The 22673-nt window shown below is 37.4% G+C and overlaps 2 protein-coding genes across 4 annotated transcripts; both read left to right on the top strand.

Moving 5' to 3' along the window:
- The first annotated feature begins 318 nt into the window (after positions 1-318).
- Positions 319-6642, top strand: LOC143846217 (large ribosomal subunit protein eL31-like). The gene is made up of 3 exons (XM_077354646.1): positions 319-509; positions 3213-3327; positions 6169-6642. The coding sequence occupies exons 2-3, from the start codon at positions 3245-3247 to the stop codon at positions 6446-6448; spliced, it is 363 nt and encodes a 120-aa protein (XP_077210761.1). The 5' UTR covers positions 319-509; positions 3213-3244; the 3' UTR covers positions 6449-6642.
- Positions 6643-10299: 3657 nt separating this feature from the next.
- On the top strand, positions 10300-21970 carry LOC143845836 (oxidoreductase/transition metal ion-binding protein (DUF3531)). Of its 3 annotated transcripts, none has more exons than XR_013234542.1 (8): positions 10300-10703; positions 11460-11545; positions 12786-12864; positions 12946-13005; positions 16609-16730; positions 16884-16955; positions 18906-19094; positions 21261-21970. XR_013234542.1 is itself a non-coding variant. In XM_077354239.1 (7 exons), exons 1-7 carry the CDS (start codon positions 10344-10346, stop codon positions 19006-19008), a joined length of 882 nt encoding a protein of 293 aa, XP_077210354.1. In that variant the 5' UTR covers positions 10300-10343; the 3' UTR covers positions 19009-19313. The 3 variants fall into 3 exon arrangements, 1 of the variants encoding a protein (XP_077210354.1); XR_013234541.1 differs by lacking the exon at positions 21261-21970 and adding an exon at positions 19205-19313; XM_077354239.1 differs by lacking the exon at positions 21261-21970 and having other exon boundaries at positions 18906-19313.
- Positions 21971-22673: the final 703 nt, after the last annotated feature.

A 22673-nucleotide genomic window follows, 5' to 3' on the forward strand; every position in this document is an offset into this window, starting at 1 on the left:
AAAACGGTGTTTCAAACGTCAAACGGTGTTTTAAACGGTACGCCAAACACGCACTTAGTAATCTTCTTCCTTATGTTACCAGTTGGTTTATCTTTTTTGTTTTCCTTTCTTTATTTTCTAACTTTTACTTAGGTCATGGTTCAAAGATAAAGAACAATTAATCCAATTTACAAAAACCCAAATCCAACGTGTGCCCTTCTGAGTATGTTCAATTAGGACTCGTTATGGGCCCTGACCCAACAGTTACTGGGCTTTATAATTTACTCTGTAAGATAAATGGGCCTTTAAATAATTGGGCAATGATGGAAGTCCATCAAATTTGGTTGCCCACAATAATATGAACGATCTAAAATTATACCATTTTGGAGTCTTATAATCATCTACACCGTTCGTTGAGCGACTAAACCACACCAGATTTCGGTGCGTGCGTGTTAAAAGGCCGTCCCTAGTTAGGGTTTCTTTTTCCTTCCGTCCGAGCCGAAACCCTAGCTCCTCATTTTCAGTTTAAGGTAATCTCTCTCCCTCTCTCTGGATTTTGAACTTAATCTCTGCCTGTTTTTAATTGTTACATTGTTAGGTTTATGAGAATGTTGTAGTTTGGGTGATTTCTGATAGATCTGTTAATGTTTAAAATAGACGTATGCTTTAGACATGTTTAAAGATCAACGACTTGGAGCTCTCGCTGGAGGGTTTCTGATTGATATGTTATTTTTTCGGTTAGATTTCTTACAAAACCCTAAGTTTTTTGCTGCATCGTGTTTTTGTAGATTCGATTGATAACGCTGAACTTCATGTCTTTTTTCTTTCACTCAGAGCTTTGGTATATTTGTCATGATTTATGAATTGGAGGGGAATGGGGAATATTATGATAATTCAGGAAAATTCTCAAAGAAAAGAAGGATTGCATTTTCGTTTTTTTTTTTAATGTCTACTCTACATACATAGCTGCTATAACTTATCAGGAGACTCCAAAGTGAGTTTCTAAAATTGAGTTTTTAATAACATTGGGAATGTCAGCCTAGTAATACATTTTGAGTGGCATTGGGAATGTAAGGGTACTAGTATATTTTGATTGCCCAAATGTGTTATTTCCATGTTTTATTCACAATTTGCTTACTGTTTATCATTGTGTATGAGGTTAGTGGATTCACTTTTAAATTGGACGGTATGCATTTGGATTATATACTTTTATGTCTCACACAATTAAAGTCTGAAATGTAGCATTGTTGTTGGAATGCAAGCATTATACTAGCTACAAGACATCAATTTATATTGGTGAATTTCTGGATTATATATAGTTATGTGCTTCGAGTTCATGAACCACTTCAATCTTTTAGTGTCTGGGTCTCCTACAATACGCCCTCAGCTTTATAGGGGGAGAGATTTCTAAAACATGGATTTCTTACTTAAACCCTTCATCTGCAACCTACTTCCATTGTAAAATCCAGAATTTTACACTGCTTTCAATGGAAGTAGCTTAAAATTCTGGATTTTACGGTGGAAGTAGGTTGTAGATGTGGGGGAAGTAGGTTGCAGATGAAGGGTTTAAGTAAGAAATTAAGGTTTTTTTAAATCTCTCCCCCATCCTGAGATTTCTAAAACTTGGAAACAGGGGTGATCTCCTACTCTCTAGCTCGACCGAAAGAAGGGCGATAAATCCAAGATTCTAAAATCCGCGTATCCAAACGGCCCCTAAGTTTTTCTCTGCATCGTGTTTTCGGGGTTTCGATTGATGACCCTGAGCTTAATGTATTTTATCTTTCTCCCAGAGCTTTGGTATATTTATCATGATTGAATAATTGGGGGGGAATGGGGAATACTATGCTGATTCTGGGAAAATTCTCAAAGAAAAAAAGGACGTGTGTTTTCACCTTTTTTTTATCTATACATACCTGATGTAACTTACCTTGAGACTTCGAAGTGAGTTTCTAAAATTGAACAATCATTAGTGTAAGGCGAGCGAAAAAATGATACTTTTTATGTCATTGCCTCTGCGTATCGATTGTGTTAGCTTGCATCTATAGTTAAATACGCACATCCAGACATGATGCAACTGCTTTGAGAGAATCAGGGGACGGTTGTGGGTTTGAGTTTTGCATTTTGAAAGATGAGGGCTTCGAGAGCCACTGTTTAGAAACAAAAAAAAAAAGGATTTTGAGAGGTTCTATTTATCTTGGAGACAAAGGCCATATCCTTTGGGCAATGCTGCCTGGTGATGTGGGGAGTTGGGAAAGAAAGAGACATGTGGATATTTTTAGTAGAAAGAGAGACCGATAGCCATCATCAAGAACGGTGTGTGTGGAGAGAGAGAGAGAGAGAGAGAGAGAGAGAGAGAGAGAGAGAGAGAGAGAGAGGGAGATATTTGATGCCTGCCACCAACTATTTATCAAACCTAATTTCAACGGGCCTCGTATCACAATTCTTGTATTTGGAGTTTACTTACATCGCAGATGAGATCGATGACCTTCATAACAATATTTATGTTTCTTTAAGCATACTTTCAGAAAGGCCAGCGATATCTCTGATAGCTTAGCTAAAGTGGGCATCTCTTGTCCTTCTTTGCTTAGGCAATCTCTGCCCTTGATGTAATTTTCTTTTAATGAATTGTTGTTATATTCTAAAGAGATGGGGGGGAGTCTTTTTGGTAATGGGATTCCATTGATGCTATCAAGTGGGCCTTTCGTCGCAATTTCTGAATTTTGAGGATTTTTCTTATCAAAGATGAGGTAAATTAGATTTGTAAAAATATTTATGTTTCTCTTAAACATACTTCTAGAGAGACTTGTTTCTCTTAAACATACTTCTAGAGAGACTAACAAACTAGCCGATAGATTAGCTAAAGTGGGTGTCTATAGTTCGTTGTAATCGAGCAATCTCTGAGGCCTTGATGTAATTTTCTTTTTTCTTGTAATGCATTTTTTGTTTTCTTTTCAGAAAAGAAGAAAAATAAAATGAAGAATTATTGGGCATGGTTATACTTATATGGATACATGGTCCATTTTGTGGTATATGTAGTGTTATTTTTTTTTTGTGATTGATAAGTGGTATATGTAGTTGTTCACTGCTATATCTGGTTTGCCATGCACGTGCAGCTTGTGTCCTGTACATTGTTCTTGAATATGAATTCGGTTACTTATTGATGCTGTAAGCCTTGATTTATTTTAATGTTTTGGTATATCGGATTCTATGTAACCAAAGTTGTCCGAGTTTAGGTTTCAGGAGAACATCTTGAAGGGGTGATACCATGGTTGAGAAGGGGAAGGACAGGAAAGAGGAGGTTGTTACTAGGGAGTACACAATCAACCTTCACAGGCGCTTGCATGGATGGTTAGTGGTTTCCTTCTCATAACTGTAAATTAAAGTTGCTTATTGTGTTATAATTTAAAAAAGTTTTGTTGGTGAAGCTGTAAATGTGCAATGACAGTTCTCTTTCATCCTACATAGATTCTTTTCTAACAACTCGATTATTTAATTCCTCAATTACCTGGTTCTTGAACTGGATCTATACTGCATAGAAACATGAGGTAGTCTTTGGTTTTGGATAAGAAAAGGAATGAAAGAAAACGATAGCAGAGGTGGACACATGTAGCTGTACATGCACATAACAAGTGCCATTCTGAATTTTCTCTCTTACTAAAGAATATGAGTTTGACACATTGTTAGGAATATGAGTTACAATCTTAAGCTTTAGCCCCGACTATTAAGGCTGTTAGATTTGTTGAGGCACATCTTCTAAAGACAAACAACCACTACATGTTAGCATGCTTCCAAATTTTCACAAAGCGGGATCACTACTGATTCTATTTAGGGGTGCAACTTGGGTCGGGCTCAACCCGAACAGACGGGTACAACCCAATTTTGGCTCGGGTTGAGTTGGCATTTTCTCAGGTTGGGTTGGGTTGGGTTGGGTTAGGGTTAGGAAAAGCCAACCTGATTTAATTTCGGGCTGGGTTAGGGTTGAGGCTTTGGCAATCCGACCCGACCCTAAACATGACCTCCATCCTCTAGTTTTAACAAGATTTTCTTAGGATTATGTTTTTTTTTCATGTATTAATCTGTTTGGCCCTAGATGAACCCGACCCGATTTGGAGGCAGGTTGGGTTAGGGTTGACCATCTTCAACCCGAGGCTCGAGCTAGGTCGGGTTAGGGTTGAAGAAATGCCATCTCGGGTTGGGTTAGGGTCGGCCTCGACCTGACCCAACCCAACCCAATCCGAGTTGCACCCCTAATTCTATTCCACCTCCCCCCTCTCTTCCTCCACTTCCCCCACAATAAAAAAAAATCACTGAACCTATTATTGTCTTTTTCTTATCTAAAGTTTTGTGAATACAGAGCAGGTTCTTTGAGCTCCAAACTGTGAAATAGGTAACTATTGTATTGCTCGGTTGCTCCGCTTACAATGGATATGCATCTATTAGCAATTTTACATTAACTTAGTGCCCCTGCCAATTCACCCAAAATTTCAGTTTCCTCATATTTAGTATACCCATGGCAATGCACCCACACCCAAAATTTCAGTTTCCTCATATTTATCCCTATCATTGTCATCCCATACAAAAACCTCTGCCACCATACCTTATGAAGTCCAACTTCCCTTTGGATTTTTCTAGAATGAGCCCATTCAAGATCATCCATCATTCCATCCCATGATAGATTGGCATTTTTATGGAGGCACCTTTGCCAATTGTTCTTGGGGATAATATCTCTTCTTTAATTTATTTAAATAATTAAATCCAAAGTCCAAGTGTCATTTTCTGACTGAAAAGTGTGCTAGACTGAAATGCTGAAATAATTCCGCACAACCTGGTTTATCTAGTGAAGGCTTCCAACCTACTGTTTCCATGATCTCAATGCATATGAGTTGTAACTAGAGATAAATACTATGGTATCTATACTGCTTGAATGCCATCGATTGAATTTGAAATACAATGCTTCTATAGTATTTGGCTCCACATTCACCGCCTTCCAGATGGGAATGTCAGTAGCCATTTAGCCATATGTGATGCGTTGTTAAACACAAGTGCTTTGAGTTGAAGTTCCAAGCAGTGTAATCAACATTCAAATGTGCAGACTAGTTTGTTAGTCTTTGGAGGGATCAGTTTGTTTGAATCTTGAAAACCTTATTAGGACTCTGATGTTGTGATACAAATGTTCCTGTTTTCTGCAAAATGGTTGAAGCATGTAATTTTCTTGCATTTTCCTGATTCCTGAGCACCCTAGATTTTGGGGAAAAACCAGCTTTTCTTATAGAAATATGTTAAAATACTTGTTGTAGAATCCAGTCAACAATTTTTGTTGCTCTTATTGTGTAAAAATGACCACCAACGAGTGCTTACTATTTTTCGGTTTGACGGGCATTCTTGGTACAGGTGGCATTTTCATAGAGAGCTTTCAAATTAATCTTTCTATAACAAAATTGGTTTCATTGAATAATTGAAGTACCACCCAGAAAATTAAAGTATGCTGTGAAATGCATACCCAAATAAATCAGTATGAGTTTTCTTTTCTTTTTTTTTTCTTTTTTTTTTGCATTTTCCTTATTAAATCTAAGTTATTTGTGAAACATTCAAAAAAAAATAATCTAAGTTATTGCTGTATTTTACATAAATTGTGATGATGTCAATTTCTAATTGATGAATCAATCTGCTGTTTGCTAGACAATTGCCATCAACCAGATTTGTGTAATATTTTCTTATTAAAATATAGAAGTGGCCCCCCTTTTAATACACACTAAAGACCAAATGTATATTGCATTTACTCCATCTTTCTTTCTTAACCCATTGCTTTTATGTTAAGACGAGAGCGATTCCTTGATAATTACGAACCTTTTTTTGTGAAATTTACATTTAATATCCCTAAAATATTGACTGCATGCATGCACGATTTGGTACCGCATTTATATTGATTAGCCTATGTTTTCTTGATATGAAATAGTTGCATGTGGTACTGCATTTGTATTGAATATTGATATGGTGGACAGATGCATACTGGTTTTAAGCCCTACCATGTCTTCAATGTAACACTATTTACAAGTTCCCTGCTCAAGTTGATGAAATTCATTTACTGATTGAAGAAGAAAACCCTGTGGTTTCAAAATTTTGAGGGTTTTTACTCTGTATTATCTGAGACTAAGCTGAAATATTGTTATATGGGTCTTGTGAAAATAGCACCTTCAAGAAAATGGCTCCTAAGGCCATAAAAGAGATTAGGAAATTCGCGCTAAAAGCGATGGGAACGAAGGATGTTAGGGTGGACGTAAAGTTGAACAAGCAGATCTGGAGCAGGGGGATCCGTAGCGTCCCGAGGAGGGTCCGGGTTCGCATTGCGCGAAAGAGGAATGAAGAGGAAGATGCTAAGGAGGAGCTCTACTCTCTTGTCACCGTTGCCGAAATCCCTCCTGAAGGGCTGAAGGGATTGGGCACAAAGGTCGTCGAGGAAGGTGATTAATTCATTTGTTATTAATCCATTTTGTTTGATGATCCTCCTATCCTACATTGCTGAACTTCATGATCAAGTTTTGAGAAATTTCAAGCTTTGAGACTAGTTGCTTTTTAGTGTCTTGCTCAACTGTTGTTTAGAACTTTAGATCAATCACACTTTTTTCTTTTGCTTTTGAGTTGTGGAAAGGTAGCTATTTTCTACTCTTATTCTCTATCTTATTTTTTGTCAAATTAATGATTTCTCAACCTACTGATATTGGCACTACGATGTTTTTATAATTGCACTAATTCAACTTGTCTTTTATTATTTAAACAGCTGTCAGAGGTTATTACAGTTCCCAAAAAGCTCTAGGAAGCCAATTAAAAATGAAAAGACAAGCTGAGTTTTTGTGAATATTAAAACATAGGAGTGCCAATATCAGTACCCTTTCTCAATTCCTTCGTCACTTTTTATTTGTAATCAGCTGTGTTGAAGGCTGGTACAATTCCCAAAAAATCTATCAACGGCAAATGAAAAGGCTCCTGATACCCGCACTATCAAGTTTTGATAATGGGCGTGAACTTACCTTGTATCACATTATTTAACTAGAGGTCAAAAGCTGTTACAATTCCCAAAAAGCTCTCAGTAGCCAATCAGAGAAATGTTAAACAGAGGGAGTATACTCATAATAAACATGGGCCGGGCCTGTGTCGGTGGCCAATGAAAAATTGTTCAATAAAGTGAGGAATGCCATTATCAAAACAAGGGGGTTTGGATTAGTATGCTGTAAATCAGTAAATTTATAAGCAAACCCCCTTAGCTTACCCATGAAGTTGAACAAGCTAGATTCCTCTGCATGCGTGGATTCAAATAGACTAGAGACCGTTTGGATACAAGGATTTTATAGGATTGTAAAATCTAAAACCTTGATTGTACATTTTCAAGATTGTAAAATCCAAGTTTTAGCTTCTAAAATTATGATTTTAGCTTGTAAAATCCAGGATTTTACAATCCAGGATTATAAAATTCCTGTATATAAGGGTTGAATAGTCTTTTATAACTCAAAACCTCCATTAATCCAAACAATTAACTTGTTTCCAATCTTCCGCTAAACTCAAATAGCTTCATGATTTTTCATTTAACTTTGGTTGATAAATCTCTCTCACATCCAATCATAATATACTAGACTTGTTAATCTACATTAATCTTGGGATATTGGCACGAACATGTTTTGATAAGCCCAAACTCACCTAGTCCTATTAACCAAATAAATGCGAGACCCCTATCAAATAGATTTAAATGGGTCATTCGAGTTGTGAGTGGGATTCAACAGTCAATCCTGCAGTACCCAATGGTGGGCCCCACTGCGATCTTGCTCCATAGTCAAAACTACAATCGTATTGGATCAGTGGCCTCCATCGAGACGTAATCCTGAAGCTAACCGTCGAATCGTCATACAAAACATTTGATAAACCTTTTTATCAAATCCTGGCCAGGTAATTTTATAGGCCTACTTCTCTGACTAAAATTGTAGATGATTCCCAATAATTTGGGCGGAGATTCCATGTCGAGTATCCCTATTAGTCTCATAGGTTTGTTCAACATTCCAGTACTATCCGTAGGTGATCCTTAAAAGAACCACTATTAGATAGACCAAGAAAGAAGGATGGGCCCATAGATCAATATGATCCCCACATGTAAAAGGTCATGTCTGGTAGAATAGCCCTACTATCTCCTATCCATAGGCTATCATAATATGATCCTATAGTACGCGATCCCATCGTCGCGCTCACTCTTCTTGCTTAGGGTCTACTACCCAAGTGACTGAAATAAGCCACTCCACGACACAAGCATATAAGCAAGATTAGTGCTAATTGTGTATAGGAGGAGATGTCCAATCTCGACCCCAACTAGAAACCTTCAAGGTCTGCAAAGAACCGAAATTCCATATCTCTTTGCTCCTTAGGATCTGTGAATCCTTGAGCATGGGATTCCTACTTTGCTCCCCAGGACAAACATGTGTAAAACAATTAAGCACATCTCACATATTAATTAAATAAAACCCATAAATGTCATGAAATAAAATATTTTATTTAACTAATTAGCAAGGTACACTGGTTTTTAGGGCACTAACTCTAACAATGTGTTATTTGCAGAGGATTAAGGATATTATGCTCACATACAGATAGTCAGATCACCTTGAGAGATCAGTCATGCGGATGCAAATTTTGCCGATTGTAGTATATATTTTATGATGGTAAGAGGAGCCATATTATGACTGTTTATCCATTAACATAGGGATTGCCCTCAAGGTTTCAATGGGCACCTTACCCATATGGGATCAGTTTATAATTTAAAGTTTTTGGTTAGTGGGAGTTTCTTGGCTTGGTAGAACCGTTAGCAGCTGCTTTATATAAATGAAGTTTATATGTTATCAGAATGTTATTATGGTTATTATTGCCATTTTGTACACATACAATTGACTACATATGTTAATGCCTTGTGGGAGGTGTTGCCTCATGGGAGACTTTCGAGTATTGCCTCATGGTAGGTGTTACAGTTATGCCTCATGGGAGGTGTGATACTTAAAGACTTAACTTTAAGTAGGGCAGGCTTTGCTCATACGGTATAAAGGTTTCACCACATATGCGTAAAGTATAAAAGGTATCTTAAGACATCAGGATTGCCCGTCTTAAGAGCTCCACTTGTTCAAAGCATAAGGGTCCGGTAATGAGATAAAGCTTGGATCAATTTGGAAATAGGCATGAACGATCACATTTACATATAATTTCCATGACACACAACCATACCAGTTAGCCTGTTTCATTGAAGTTGCTAGTACTTTGACATGTAAGGCCCTATGTTGTAATATGATGTAATGACCTTCATGATTCGGTATTAGTAGCCTTGTTTGATTGAGGCAAAGTTTGAGGTGTTACTCTTATCAGCATCTTTTTGTGGCCATTGCAATCTAAAGAGTCGTTTTTAAACTAAAGGTTTTGAATTAAGTTTTCTATGCGGTTCAAGTGGGAGAATGTAAGACTTTTATGGACTTGCATGGTACGGTTTTCATAAGACTGGATTGTAGAGAATGTTTGATTATAATAAAAAGCAATCCAGATCGGCTCATATACAGTTAGTTACCAATAAGGTTTTGAGTTGGGAACACCTTAGCCATGTGCGTTCAAGTTGAAAAGGGAAAGGTAATGGGTTAGTAATATGTGTGGGCCTGTTGTGAGCCCAATTAGGTTGGTGGGCTTATTTGAGGAACAAGAATTCGTAATGGATAGACGCTAGGGTTTCCTTTAAGTTATTATAAATGCCGGATTGGTCCCTGCTCTCACACGTAAGGTTGTTATTTCGTCCCATTTATTGGAGATTCACAATTCCAAAACCGTTTACTGGACTCAAAATCATGTTCAATTTTGAGTCCAATAATCGGTTTTGGACACACAAGTGACTGTCAAAATGTAAAAAGAATAGGGCATGGGCATTAGTCTAGCTGTTCCCATTGATGAATATTGTTAGTCTAGCTATTAGTGTAAAGAAACATTCCCTGTTTCTGTTGAATTTTCAAAACTGTCAAAAGCTGAATATTATTGTTGTTAGTCTAATGAAAGGAGAATGTATCTGCATAGAAATTAATTATATGATGAACTAGCAGACATGCTCGTATTCATCATCCAGCCCTTGATATCTGATCCAACAGCAGCACACATTTTAAGTTTAAGATGCTGTTGTCCGATCAAATATCAACCAATTTATGTTAAGGGAAGGGAAATGATATATTCGCCCCCTTTTCTTCCCTATCCACCCCCCGTGTAAAAAGAGTAGGGTGCGCAGGATAAGCCCCGAGTGCCAAGTGAAACTAGTTATATTCCTATTCATTTTCTAACTTCTAAACCCTTCCCCCCTAGTGGAAATGCTTATCCTACGCACCCCTTCGCTTCGGAGCTTCAACAATTTGTTCTTCACAACCAAATCCTTCTCTTCATTTCCACCTCTTTCAATTACTTGTCCAAATTCCATCCGACGCATACAAAAACTCAAACTCGCAAAAGAATGGCGTGAAACACCCAAAAGACCAAATGAATCCCAACAAGAAGAAGAAAATGAAGAAGAAGAAGAAGATGATGATGATGTTGATGATGGTGATGGTGATTTCTCGTCTTCTTCGAATAGATTCAGAGAAAGAGAAGAAGAGAAGGATTACGATCGAAACCCCGAATTTGGTGAAATTCTTGGCCAATGTTTTGATGACCCGGAAAAGGCTCAGTCACGAGTAAGCTTCTCCCTCTCTCTGTTTTTTTCTGGGTTTGAGAGAGCACATATTTTCCTTAGAGTACTGATATTCGCACTACAATGTTTTGATAATTGCTCTAACTCATCTCTCTCTCTCTCTTTTTCTGGGTTTGAGAGAGTACACATTTTTTTAGACTACTGATATTCGCACTACAATGTTTTGATAATTGCACTAACTCATCTTTTCCTTCTCTCTCTCTCTCTCTCTTTTTCTGGGTTTGAGAGAGTACACATTTTTTTAGACTACTGATATTCGCACTACAATGTTTTGATAATTGCACTAACTCATCTTTTCCTTCTCTCTCTCTCTTTTTCTGGGTTTGAGAGAGTACACATTTTTTTAGACTACTGATATTCGCACTACAATGTTTTTATAATTGAACTAACTCATCTTGTCTTTTCCTGTTTAACTTGCTTTTGATAGCTTTTTTTTAGAAATTGTGATAACCTTTGACAGGTAGTTAAATACTAAAAGACAAAAGGTGAGTTGCTGCTACTATTAAAACATGGTAGTATGAATATCATCAGATTTTTTGTTTTGATAATTGCACTAACGCATCTTGTCTTTTCTTCCTTTATTTGTTTCTGATAGCTTTTTTTTTGTGGAAATTGTGATAACCTTTGACAGCTAGTTAAATACTAAATGACAAGGTGAGTTAGTGCAACTATTAAAACATGGTAGTGCTAAAATCATCTGCTTTTCCTTGTTTTCCCATTTCCTAATGTTTTTTTTTAGATAGAGGAGAGAATAAGGAAGAAAAGAAGCAAAATACTGCAAAGTAAAACTGGGTCTGCAATACCCATGAAGGTTGCTTTCAACAAGTAAGCTCATTATCTATCCATACAAGAATAATTCTAGGATTTGGTTTCCCTTGTTCTATATAATCGATTATAGTGAAAGAAATGACCACAAAAAATTACTGGGATTTATGGTTTTTGAGTAATTCTTATTAAGTATAGCTTTGTTTAAGGGTAATTGAAGAATAGATCCATGTTGCCATAAATGGGTCTTCGAAATGCTAAGAAAGATCCGAAGTCGATGGGTCACAATCTGTTCAAATTACTCTGTCACGGTAGATTGGTAATGTGAAGCTTGGCGTTGCCTCAGTTTTGATCCTTTTCTTATCTCTTTTTGATAATACCATTCAAAAAAAATCTATTTTTTGATAATCTATAAAGTTTTATCTAAGAAAATGAATTGAAAAATAGAGAGTTGCATGCCCACGAGTTAATACCCATAGAAGTCCCCAATACAAACTCAACAAAGGCCTATTCTGTCCATTGGTTCTATGGCATTCCACTGCACCCTAATTCGAGAAAACTTGTGTTTTTAAGGCAGGAGTGTTGGACACACAAACATGACTATTAGTTAGGACAGTGCCTTAATTTCTAAGATATTGGAATTCTTCCTTGTTTCATATTTTGTTTTTTTATCAACCTCCGCACTTCGAAAGATAGGAATTTTTAAGGGGCAAAATGGCTCAGGGCACATCTTTTCATGCTAATCATGTTCAAAGACAACAAACTCACTTTCATCTTCATCAGCTCTAGTTGGTTTACAACCTGATGGAAAATGCAGTAACTTATATCCTTTGATTAAGGCTAGTCCATTATACTTAAAAGGATATCTTAATTATCGAAACACAAAACTGAAACTATAGAGAAATGGCAAACGCATACAAAACCATATATTTCATGTTTTCCTTGTGTTTCACATGCGTTTTCATTAGAGTTCCTCTATCATTTCTGAAACATTTCTAATGTGTTTCCTAAGATGTTTCTCTTACGATTTTGTTTTAATGGTATCTTACGATTTTTTATTGTTTTCCCGTTTCTCGTTTCCCCCCCTTTTTTTTTTCTTGTGTTTTCCATTTCGTTTCCCGTTTCGCTTCCCGATTCTGTTTCCCACCCTGGCAACTTTTAACCCAACTGTTGGAAGGCATATGTGTTCTATGCTTAACTCCTCGATACCTAGTTTGTTCAAGTTGAGAATTAATCTTATGAATGTATCTGTTTACAACTCATTTTTAGTAACTTACCTGCTAAAGTTGGATTATCCCAGATTCAGCTTCTCGAACTCCTATATATGGTTTGAATTCTACCATGCTCCATTGACAAGTGATATTTCCTTAATCTGTGATGTAAGTGACCTCCTTCAGACATAACTGTGATTTCTTTACAAATGAACTTTAAGCAACCTAGTTGATATGATTTATTTGCAGACCATCCGATCTTGGCACATCATTGGCCGTCTTGGTGGGTGCAATTCTATGAATATGCAGGTAAAGTTTGCTGGTGTTGATGCATATCTTACTATAGAAACTGACTTAATAGATTTGAGAATAATGTCTAGGACCGACTTAACAGAGTTACACAGATGATATGGTTTCATTTATGTTATCCTAATGGTAATTTGTGAAAATTAGCAGAAAACTGCAAAGCACAGAAGGTGATTTTATCTTTATGTGAGCATCAGCCGTGTGATAACAGTACTTCCATAATGGAAAAAAAAATATGTGCATTTTGTTTTGCTGTTCAGTAAAAAATATAACCTTGTGTTGCAGTCAATGATATCAGGGGAAATGATCTAAATATCCTATTCACCCCAGAAATGATAAAGCTGAACATGTTCTTTAAACAGATTAAAGTGATCATTAAATTTTGATTATAGTTAATTCTCTCAAACTATAATAATGTGCTTCACTAAGTCACAAATACTTTGGAGGGAACTAATGACTTGGAAATACAACAAAGGGTCATCAAGACTTGTTACATGAAAAAAAATACAAAGAAAAAGACGGCCGATCTGGTGGCATCATGTTGATCTTAGCACATGGCATTGTTTATGATTATGTCATTAGAGAGCCCACATATGCAGTCAAAGCTGAGTGGAATCCGCCCATAACCTTGCCTTTTAGGCATTTTTTTGGAATTTTGGATGCATTTTAGAGGTTTCTTATTTGGGATGGAAAATCTCTCTTTTGTGTCTTAGTGTGCTCAGGAAAGTGTGTTAGCAATATAAATTTTGAGGAGATTTTATGGGTTGTAGACTTTTCGTATTGAGTAATTAGTTAGGGTTTATTTTCTATATAAATAAGGGATATAGGAAGCTCTTGCAATCTTTTTTGGAGCATCTTATTGTCAATACGGGGCTGTTGTTTTCAGAACCAAGTATATCAATTTATCAACTTCTGATGAAGTTTTCCTACTCCGGATCGTAGATACCGCTACTTGTTTCTTCTTCTTTTTCATGTGGAGGGCTTGAAGATATCTATGCTGCTTGTTGGTAGATTGATCTGATTCAGAATTGGGACTTATTTGGGGAACAAAGTCTGTTCACCGTTTATGGTGTTCTTAACCTACCCTTATTGAAATAGTGACTTTTTGTTGCTTGCAATGGTTTGAGCCCTTTCCTTAAACTCGTTTACAGGTTGGCATCACTTGCAGCCTTTAACTGACCAATAATAGTTCTGTAGATTACAAACACTTACCTCACACAACAATCTCCACCACAAATTCCCTTGTATTCAGGTTGTCATCCCCTGAAGCCTTTAATTGATGAGCTTTTTTCCTTAAACTCCCTGTTCACAGGTTGTCATCCCTTGCAACCTGTAATTGTATTTGGGAAGATCTTGGCTGCCACCCCTCCCCCCCTCTCCTCCTCTCATCAATCTCCACCACAAATTCCCAAGAAGCTCGTCATAGTATAGCAAACACTTACCTCACACACATTCTTACTAGTTATTCAAGCTCGTGTCTTCGAGATTGCTTTCCAAGCAACCGATCGTAAATGACTTCTCAGCATCAAACTGATGAAACAACCTTTGAGGGGCATATGTTCATTGAATAAGGGATTTGTAGTAATTTTATTAGTGTATACCTTACTGATTGTTTTTGTGTTCTTGTTCTTATTCTTATAAGAGGAAAAAAATGTTTTTTACTATCCTATCTCTATATCCTTTTTCAAAAGCCGATGATCAATCTAACTATAGAGATATACTGTGAGAAAACCTTCATCTTTTAGGTATTCAGTCCATAAGAAGGATTTGTAGCTATTAGAATTCACCTGCAAATACTGGACTTGGTAGCCTAGCAAAGGCCGGAGCCCAAAGCGAAGAAACAGAAATTGTATCTTTTTTGTAAGCCTGATTTAAGGAAATGACTATAATAGTATTTGTAAGCTTATGGGGACGCTTTGTCCCAACCATATTATAATAAATTGTCATCTTTCAAAAAAAGAATTCACCTGCAAATGAAACTAAATCTTGGTTTTCCATTAAGACAACCATGCATGGTGTAGTAGCTGTAGCAGATCCTCATAGTGTCTCTCAACCACCTTGAAAGATATTAATTTCTCCCTAAATGCATTTATTCATATCCCAAGAAAATATCTCATCATATTTAAGTACTATTTTCCTTAGCATTCATCATCTAAAATTCTTTGAAAGGAAATTTAGAGCGGAATTAGCTTCACTCCATGAATGAGTGATGCCCCAACTTTGGAGGTGCCTTAAGAGTTCTTCTATATGATTAAGGACCAGAATCCCGAGGGCAGTTAATATCCTTCTTGAATGGCTAAATGAGATTCAGTCTCGATCGAGGGCTTTGTTTGTTTTCTTTCCTCTGAAATTTGGGCAGGGCATTGTGTTGGGTAACGTATGTTGAAGCCGTCTCAATGTCACACTGAAAGGCTGTGTGATCGCCTAATGACAATCTAAAGATTCGGTCAATACTATCATGTGAGTAAGATATTAATGCACTGCATTAACTTCTTTCCAGTCATCTTTTGCTTCTCCCCCTTGCATTTCTTCTCTTCAGAAATCTTTGGGGGTTAAGAGAAACAACCAATATTGTTAAAAATGTTCTTGTTTAAATCATTTTCAAATATTTTCTGGTTAGTTCTCTACTAGATTAACTTGCTTTTTCAGACTATTTATATGATTTGGATGAATCCAATACAAAAGACACTGCATTTAAGCATTCGGGTATAAATGGGTCATCTTGTAGGTTTCATTAGGGAGTACTAGTGATCTCATCAATGAGCTTTTAGATATTTTCCTTTTCCAATAATTGGAGGAGAATGCTTGATAAACAAAAAAAGAATATTTAGAGGAAAATATTTGATCTCTATCTGGCTTACTGTTTCGGAAATTTTGTTTGAAATTTGTATTGCAAACATTAGCATGACGTGCTTTATTAGTGTGCCTTGCGTGGCTATTGTTTATGTTCGTATAGCTGTCAATTATGTTTGGGTTGGGATGGAATATTCTTAAAAAAATTATCCCAAGTGGGTCTGTAACAGAAATCCCAACAAAACATTCTGTTTTAAATGCTGGGAAATTCCAGAAATTATGACCAGAACAATGTGTCCTAAAAAGTCCATCTTGAACACCCTATCCAGAACGGACAAAAAACCCAGTGAATTTTTCACATGTTCTTTTTTTTTCCACCATGGTTTGCCCACTTTGTAAGATTTTTCAAGGGTAATTAGAGACCTTTTTAAGGTACTTCACCCCTCTCGATAGAATGATTGGGTAAACTCTATCAAAATCCCCTCTCTTAGTTGTATTTAGGGTTTGCTTTGCTTTCCAAAACCCTAATTTGAGGTTGAAGGCAACCTTTTTCGCTATTTTTTGGTGCTTTTCTCTCAAGGTTTTCTTCTACCACACTATTCTTGATCTAGGGCCGTCTTTTCCGAAATGGAAGACCGGAGTGGGCAGAACACCGGAGCATTCCAATCTAGTTGAAAAACGGAATGGCCTTTGGATTAGAATTGATATATGTATCCAGTGACATGATTGTCGATTATAGCTGGATGATCACATTTGCTTTTCTCCATTACACAAAATTGTCTGTAACTTAAATTTTAAGTCTGATTCTTGCAGTTATCACAATCACCTCTGGATAGGAGGCCAAGTTATGATGCTATTCAGGGAGCAAATGTGACACCAACCACATTTTATAACATTGGCGACTTTGAGATTCAAGACAATTTAGCGCGGCTATGGTATTAGCCTCAATGCTGCTTAGTGATAAGTTGCCCTTGTTCTTACATTTTTTGCCAGTAGTCTATCTTTTTTTTGCATTTGTGTTATGTAAATGAATGTCAAAGAACTGCTCCCTAGATTTCTTACTTATATTCCCCATCAAATTTTAACAGGGTGGACATCGGGACAAGTGAACCATTGCTCTTGGATGTACTGATAAATGCCTTGATGAATATCAGCTCTGAGTAAACTCTTCAACTTCCTTATCTAATTGTATTTGATTTGTTTTATGTGAGCACTACTAATACTTCATTTTGCATTTAAATTTTGTTCCTTCCGTTTTTTTTAAATTGACAAATATATTCATACCGGCAAAATTTACAATGGGGACCAGTAGTCCCACCCGATTTGCATAGTATGAATTGCCCAGAAGCATTCTCCTTGGCCCAAAAGAAAAACCTGTTATCCCTTACATTACCTGATAGCCCCAATTGTACCGAATCCAACAAAAAGTGCCATATTGTGGGGCCCACCAAGTCAAGATCCCGCTCAGAATTTTCCACCACATTCCAAATTTGATTTTCAAAAATCCCGCTCGAAAGCCCAAAGCTGTTGTGCGCCCCTAACCGTGCACGATAGCCAACCACCCAACAACATCTTCGGATCTCCGGCGGCCTCCACCTCGTACCACCACCAAAACCCAGCGGGTCATCCTCCCCGCCAACAATCACCTCCTTCTCCACGCTCACCACCTCTAGTCCCCCCTACATCTCCTCCACCAAAATCATCTCCGCCGGGACCATCGTCGTCAAGAAACCGGCAACCTCCATTGCCAGTGGCCATCACGCCCGTCCTCGAGCCACCACCCACGATCTTGATTCCGAAGACCATAGCCTCCTACGTCCAAATCCGGTAGTCCACAGCCTCCCAGATCACCCACGGCCTCCAGATCCGATAATCCACGTCCTCCTCGCCCCGCCTATTGCCAGCCTTCCACGACTCCAAGGCCTGCATTTCATGGCCTCTGGCAACCTCCACGAATTTCCTCAGCTCCAGATCCATCTTCATGGCCTCCATGGCTTCAGATCCGGCTTCCATGGCTCCCGATCCAGCCTCCACAACCCCAGATCCTGCCTCCACAGCCCTAGATCTAGCCACCACGGAAGAGCCATACTCCAGATCTGGCCTCCACGGTTCCAGCTTCAGGGCTCATCTTTTGCCAGCTATGGGAGAGGCGAGAAAGAGAGGACGAGCCTCAAAAAACAATGGGGAGAGACGAGAAAGGGCGAGATTCAAAAATTGACCGAGAGAGAGAGAGAGAGAGAGAGAGAGAGAGCCTCCCTTCCTAGGGCATCCGTCGACCTAGGAAGGGAGAGATTCAAAATCGTCTTTTTTTTTCGCCTTTCTTGACGCGCTCTAAAGATGATGAAAAATATCGCTGATGTTGAATCGCATTCCTAAATTTTATTCCTAAATTCGGTTCCTTTCTCTATCATAGCTTATTATCTGTGTAGCCTGTACTCATCTTGATTGCTGAATGAACATATCTTCACACACGAAGGGAAAAACAACTTGCATAATGGTTTTTTGGCTTTTTGCGGAAGTACCATTAGGTTGTTTCTAAGTATGCTTAAGGAAATTAGGAAAATGAACTGACAGAACTATCTGTTCTCACAGACCATGTGATGCACCTCAATGGGAATGGCAAGTTTTGGCAAGTTCACTTTAGCATCATTAACTAGATCTGACAAGTTGTGGCAAATTCACTTTAAAATAACTTTCAACAGATCATTCATCGTTGAAAGATTGCTTTCCTACTCTTGGGATTTGGAAAATTCATCTTTCTCATGCGCACAAGTATTACTTTCACATTATCTTAGAAAATGTGCAAGTATTCTTGTCTCCATAATGAACACATTTTTGGCATACTGTTATGGACAAAGAATCATGGTGTATTGTACAGACCCTTACCTTTCATCTTTTCTTCAACCATGCAATGTTGTATGGCGTTTAGATGCATTTACTTGTTCATCAAGAGTTGATAGACAGTGTTCTCACAAGTCTAACCATGGAAAAAATTTCATGGTTTCCAAAACGTGGCATTAAGGTTTGTAAGTTACTAGAGTAGCTATTAAGCTTTGTACATTGGTCAGTTTGTAACACAAATTGATAACCGGTCTGTTCCTTTCTAACAGCTATGTGGGGATCAAGCAATTGGTATTTGGTGGATTGGAATTTGAAAACTGGAAGGAGAATTTGAAATCAGAGGATGCTGGTTGGAGTGTTCACAAGATCTGAAGTATTCAAAATCAGAGGCATTTTGGTGGTAAACAGGCCCTCTTTTTCTTGTCATACTTTGCCATGTTTCCATAGCAAAAGAAAAGGTATACCTCTCTCTATTGGACCCCATTTTCTTTCTGTCCAAGTAGAGATCAAGTATGAATTCACATTGCATAGGATTATAGTAATTTTGACTGCAATTTTGAATTATCAGGTATCATTGCAATGCACTGCATTTTCGCAGTGAGAAACGTATATGATTATTCATGGACGCCATCGTTGTAAATGATTATTTCTACACCTGCATTTGTAGTGCTTGTATCCCTTTCTTGTAAGGGTTTGTATGCCTACTTATCATAGTTTCAAATATTTGTCTCGGAAATTTCTCGGGAAGGGTGTATCTCGGTATATTTTAAAAAAAAAAATTGTTTGTTTCGGGTTTTTTAAGAAGAAAAAAAAACGAAATAAACAAAAAATTTGGGTTTATTTCAATAAAAACTGAAAAATAAAATTTATAAAAATATAAATTTTACTATCAAAATTAGTACAACAAATAGTATAGTATGTCATGATATTTTTTTAATGATATTTTCACATAATAATTAAAATTTTAAGATATCTCGATGAATTTTTAAAATCTTGGAAATATTTCTGAATTTAGTTGTTTTATCAAAAAATTGCAAAAGATTTAGATTTTTCGGGATATTTTTTTTTTACATATGCATGTAACTGAGTAATTATCTTCGATCTCCTTAGAACCATGCCAACTGTACAATGCTGACACCCAATAAGTTGCATTTTTGGTCGTTGAATATGGGTTTCGAAACACTGTTTAAACGAAATCAGCACAATGGTTCGATTTCAATTACTTAAAATGCATTTGATTGTATATTAGGAGCATGGGATTTGCTAGGGACCATTGTTTAAGGCATTTCTCGAGAACACCTGCTGCGTGAACGCCTGTTGCAACAGATTTTGTCTTATTCATTTAATTCACCCTATGTGGCTGCTCTCATGTAACAGACCGTCTGAGAAATGCTTTCTGGGATGATCCCTAGCAAAATCCCTAGGAGCATTCATATTTCACACATAGGGGTGATTTTCCACCCCCTTTTTGTTTGTCTTTTCTTGGGAAGTGGCTTCATTTTCAGGAAAAAGAAAAGCAAAAGGGGTGGATGTCCGTTTGGTTGCTGGGTTTTTCTTTTCCTAGGATTTATGTGGGAGAATATTTAGTGGTCACATCAGCTTTTTCTTGGTGACATCAGAAAAATCTTGTCTTGAAAATGGTGGTCTATCTTTCTCTCTCTACCCTCTCTCTCCACTCATCATAATAATTTTCTCTAATTAATGCTTGTCCCCTCTTTGTCTCTTACCTTTTACCCACATTTCCCTCAATCATATTATTATGCAATCTCAATGTTATTTGAGTTTCTCCTCGGTATTATTTGAAGTTTCCATAATCTCAAGCAAACCTAATGCATGGCCTCCTCTTTCGACCACTGATGGACTAGTTTCAGGTTATAAAGTTAGTTGGAGCTAATATCGGCATTCCTTTGTTTTGATACTGGCAGCCCTCTTTTATATGATTATATCATACTTTACCCTTCATTTAGAGGAAAGGAGGGTTCTCTTGTCAAAATAGAGTTTTATTTTCCTTTTTTTTTTTTCAGCCACTGCCCTCTCAATTCTCTCCCTCACACCCTTTCTACCCCTTCAATAATGTCCCGAGAAAAATGAGGGTGAAGAGCTTCAACCCTACATCAATGGAAATGGTGGTTGGATACATTTGACCTAACCTTGGCCGCATCAAAAAAACATATCATAGAATACAAGGTGAGGAAGAAGATGAAGAATGACAAAGTATCTTTAGATATGATTCCTAAAGGTGATTATGAACTGGGCTTTCTTTCTTGGGTGCAATTCCCCTGGCTTCCTACATGATCAAGCTAATAATTTCGTAAGAATACATGATTTAAACTGTCAGCCTTTTCTCCTTTTGCTGTCTCTCTAGTGTATTTTCATACCATATTTGAGAGATGAGGAATTATTAGTGAGTTCTCCATAACTCAAATCTCCTACAGTTTTTTCTACAAGCGGAACCCTCATAAGTAGCTTCTCTTCCTGTCGGTCGCCAAATTCTGTCATTTGGGTGAATCAAAGGGTATAAGTCTACATTAGTCACACCATCCACATTTACAATATGAAGCCAGAGAGGGAAATGCAGCCTTCACATTTGGGATTCTCACAAACCTTTTTGTCTTTTTTGGTAGGTACGTAAGCTGGGATCTAAACTCCACCTAGAGGTTGAAGACCAAAGCCTTGACCATTGAGCTAGAGGCTCAATCCCAAAAGAGATGGATGAAACATGGGGTGGTCACCCCCATCCTAGTACTACTCTCGCCCAACCACGCTTAACTTCCGAAACTCCCCATTTGTGCCCTATTCTCAGAAACCCCAACAACAAAAAATGATCTGACTCCGACCATCAAATCCAATGGACTGGTGACGATAGAGGTTACAAAGACAGTAGGACCATGACATGATCCAAGTAAAAGTTTACTATTAGCAACTGAAGGGGAGTTTCTCAACTAATCTAGCCCCATAGTCAAATTAACACGTTGGCTCCCCCCAGCAAACTAACTCCCCTGCTAGCCATTCCAAAGCAAGGGTAAGGGCAACAAAATGACGAGAGAAACAGGACAATGATTGAAGGTGGACTCAACCTCCACATCCATCTCAACCTATAACCTTGCAAAAGGCATTTGGCACTCTAGTATTTAGCTCAAATAGTTTCCAATCTTGAATGCAATTCGCTATTTTTATCTGGAAGGTGCATCCATGCAAGATCCCAACTGCACAGAAGAGGCTGGAGAGCTGAACCCATCAAAGGCAATGAAAACTATTTTCCATGGACTTATATTGTCTAAAAGGCACACAAAACCTTGTAACTATTACTCCAAGATTGTCAGAGGCCTACACATTAATATCTTTTTCATGACAACTCTGTTGAATTATCTACTTCATTTTTTTATGGAGAATATCTTCTTGCATTCACCATTTTTACCCCTGCAATTTTCAACAAGGTTGGTATGCAACAGAATATCAAAGAATCAAAGACGCATAGTATTAATTTAACCTTGTCCTTAAAATAAACCACAAGGGTTTATGATCCTCCTCCCCAAGTCCTCAAAGCTAAATTTATCTCTCCAAGACTTTTTTATTCTCTCTCACTCCTCTCAAACCATTACTTACTAAAGCCCCCAATATATCTAATGTAGACATTAGCCAGCTTTGATACCGATAGGATACAATTACACAACCAATTAATGAGAAGATTCAAACCCAAGCAAATACAATAGAATACTTGAAGAAAAAATTATACTATCGAGAGCTCAAGAATACCGGATGTTGTTTTCCATGTGAAAAAAACCACAGTCAAGCAAAGAAAATCTGTATAAATTGGAAATACACAATTTATCAAACTCTTCCAAAAAGGAATGTTCTATACCATTATAAATCAAAGACTTGAGTACCCATAGGGTTTCTATTCTTAAGATTTTTTACAGAGGATACTGTATTTTGAGAGAGAACACAAAGGTTCATTAGGGGGGTCAATCCAAGGAATTGGTCGCATTTGAATGAATGGAGTCCTCTACCATCGTGTTCTCTACCCAACTAATGCA

This window comes from Tasmannia lanceolata, unplaced genomic scaffold (assembly GCF_043159265.1).
Source record: "Tasmannia lanceolata isolate RefF3 unplaced genomic scaffold, GAP_Taslan_0.1 ptg000015l, whole genome shotgun sequence".
In the NCBI taxonomy this organism is placed as follows: domain Eukaryota; kingdom Viridiplantae; phylum Streptophyta; class Magnoliopsida; order Canellales; family Winteraceae; genus Tasmannia; species Tasmannia lanceolata.

Bases quoted from the DNA above. Each gene is read 5' to 3' on its own strand.
- LOC143846217 (XM_077354646.1), top strand. From the start codon at position 3,245: ATGGTTGAGAAGGGGAAGGACAGGAAAGAGGAGGTTGTTACTAGGGAG. The intron at 3,328-6,168 runs GTTAGTGGTTTC...TTGTGAAAATAG, and splicing joins CACAGGCGCTTGCATGGATG to CACCTTCAAGAAAATGGCTC.
- LOC143845836 (XM_077354239.1), top strand. From the start codon at position 10,344: ATGCTTATCCTACGCACCCCTTCGCTTCGGAGCTTCAACAATTTGTTC. The intron at 10,704-11,459 runs GTAAGCTTCTCC...GTTTTTTTTTAG, and splicing joins CGGAAAAGGCTCAGTCACGA to ATAGAGGAGAGAATAAGGAA. The intron at 16,956-18,905 runs GTAAACTCTTCA...CCTTTCTAACAG, and splicing joins TTGATGAATATCAGCTCTGA to CTATGTGGGGATCAAGCAAT.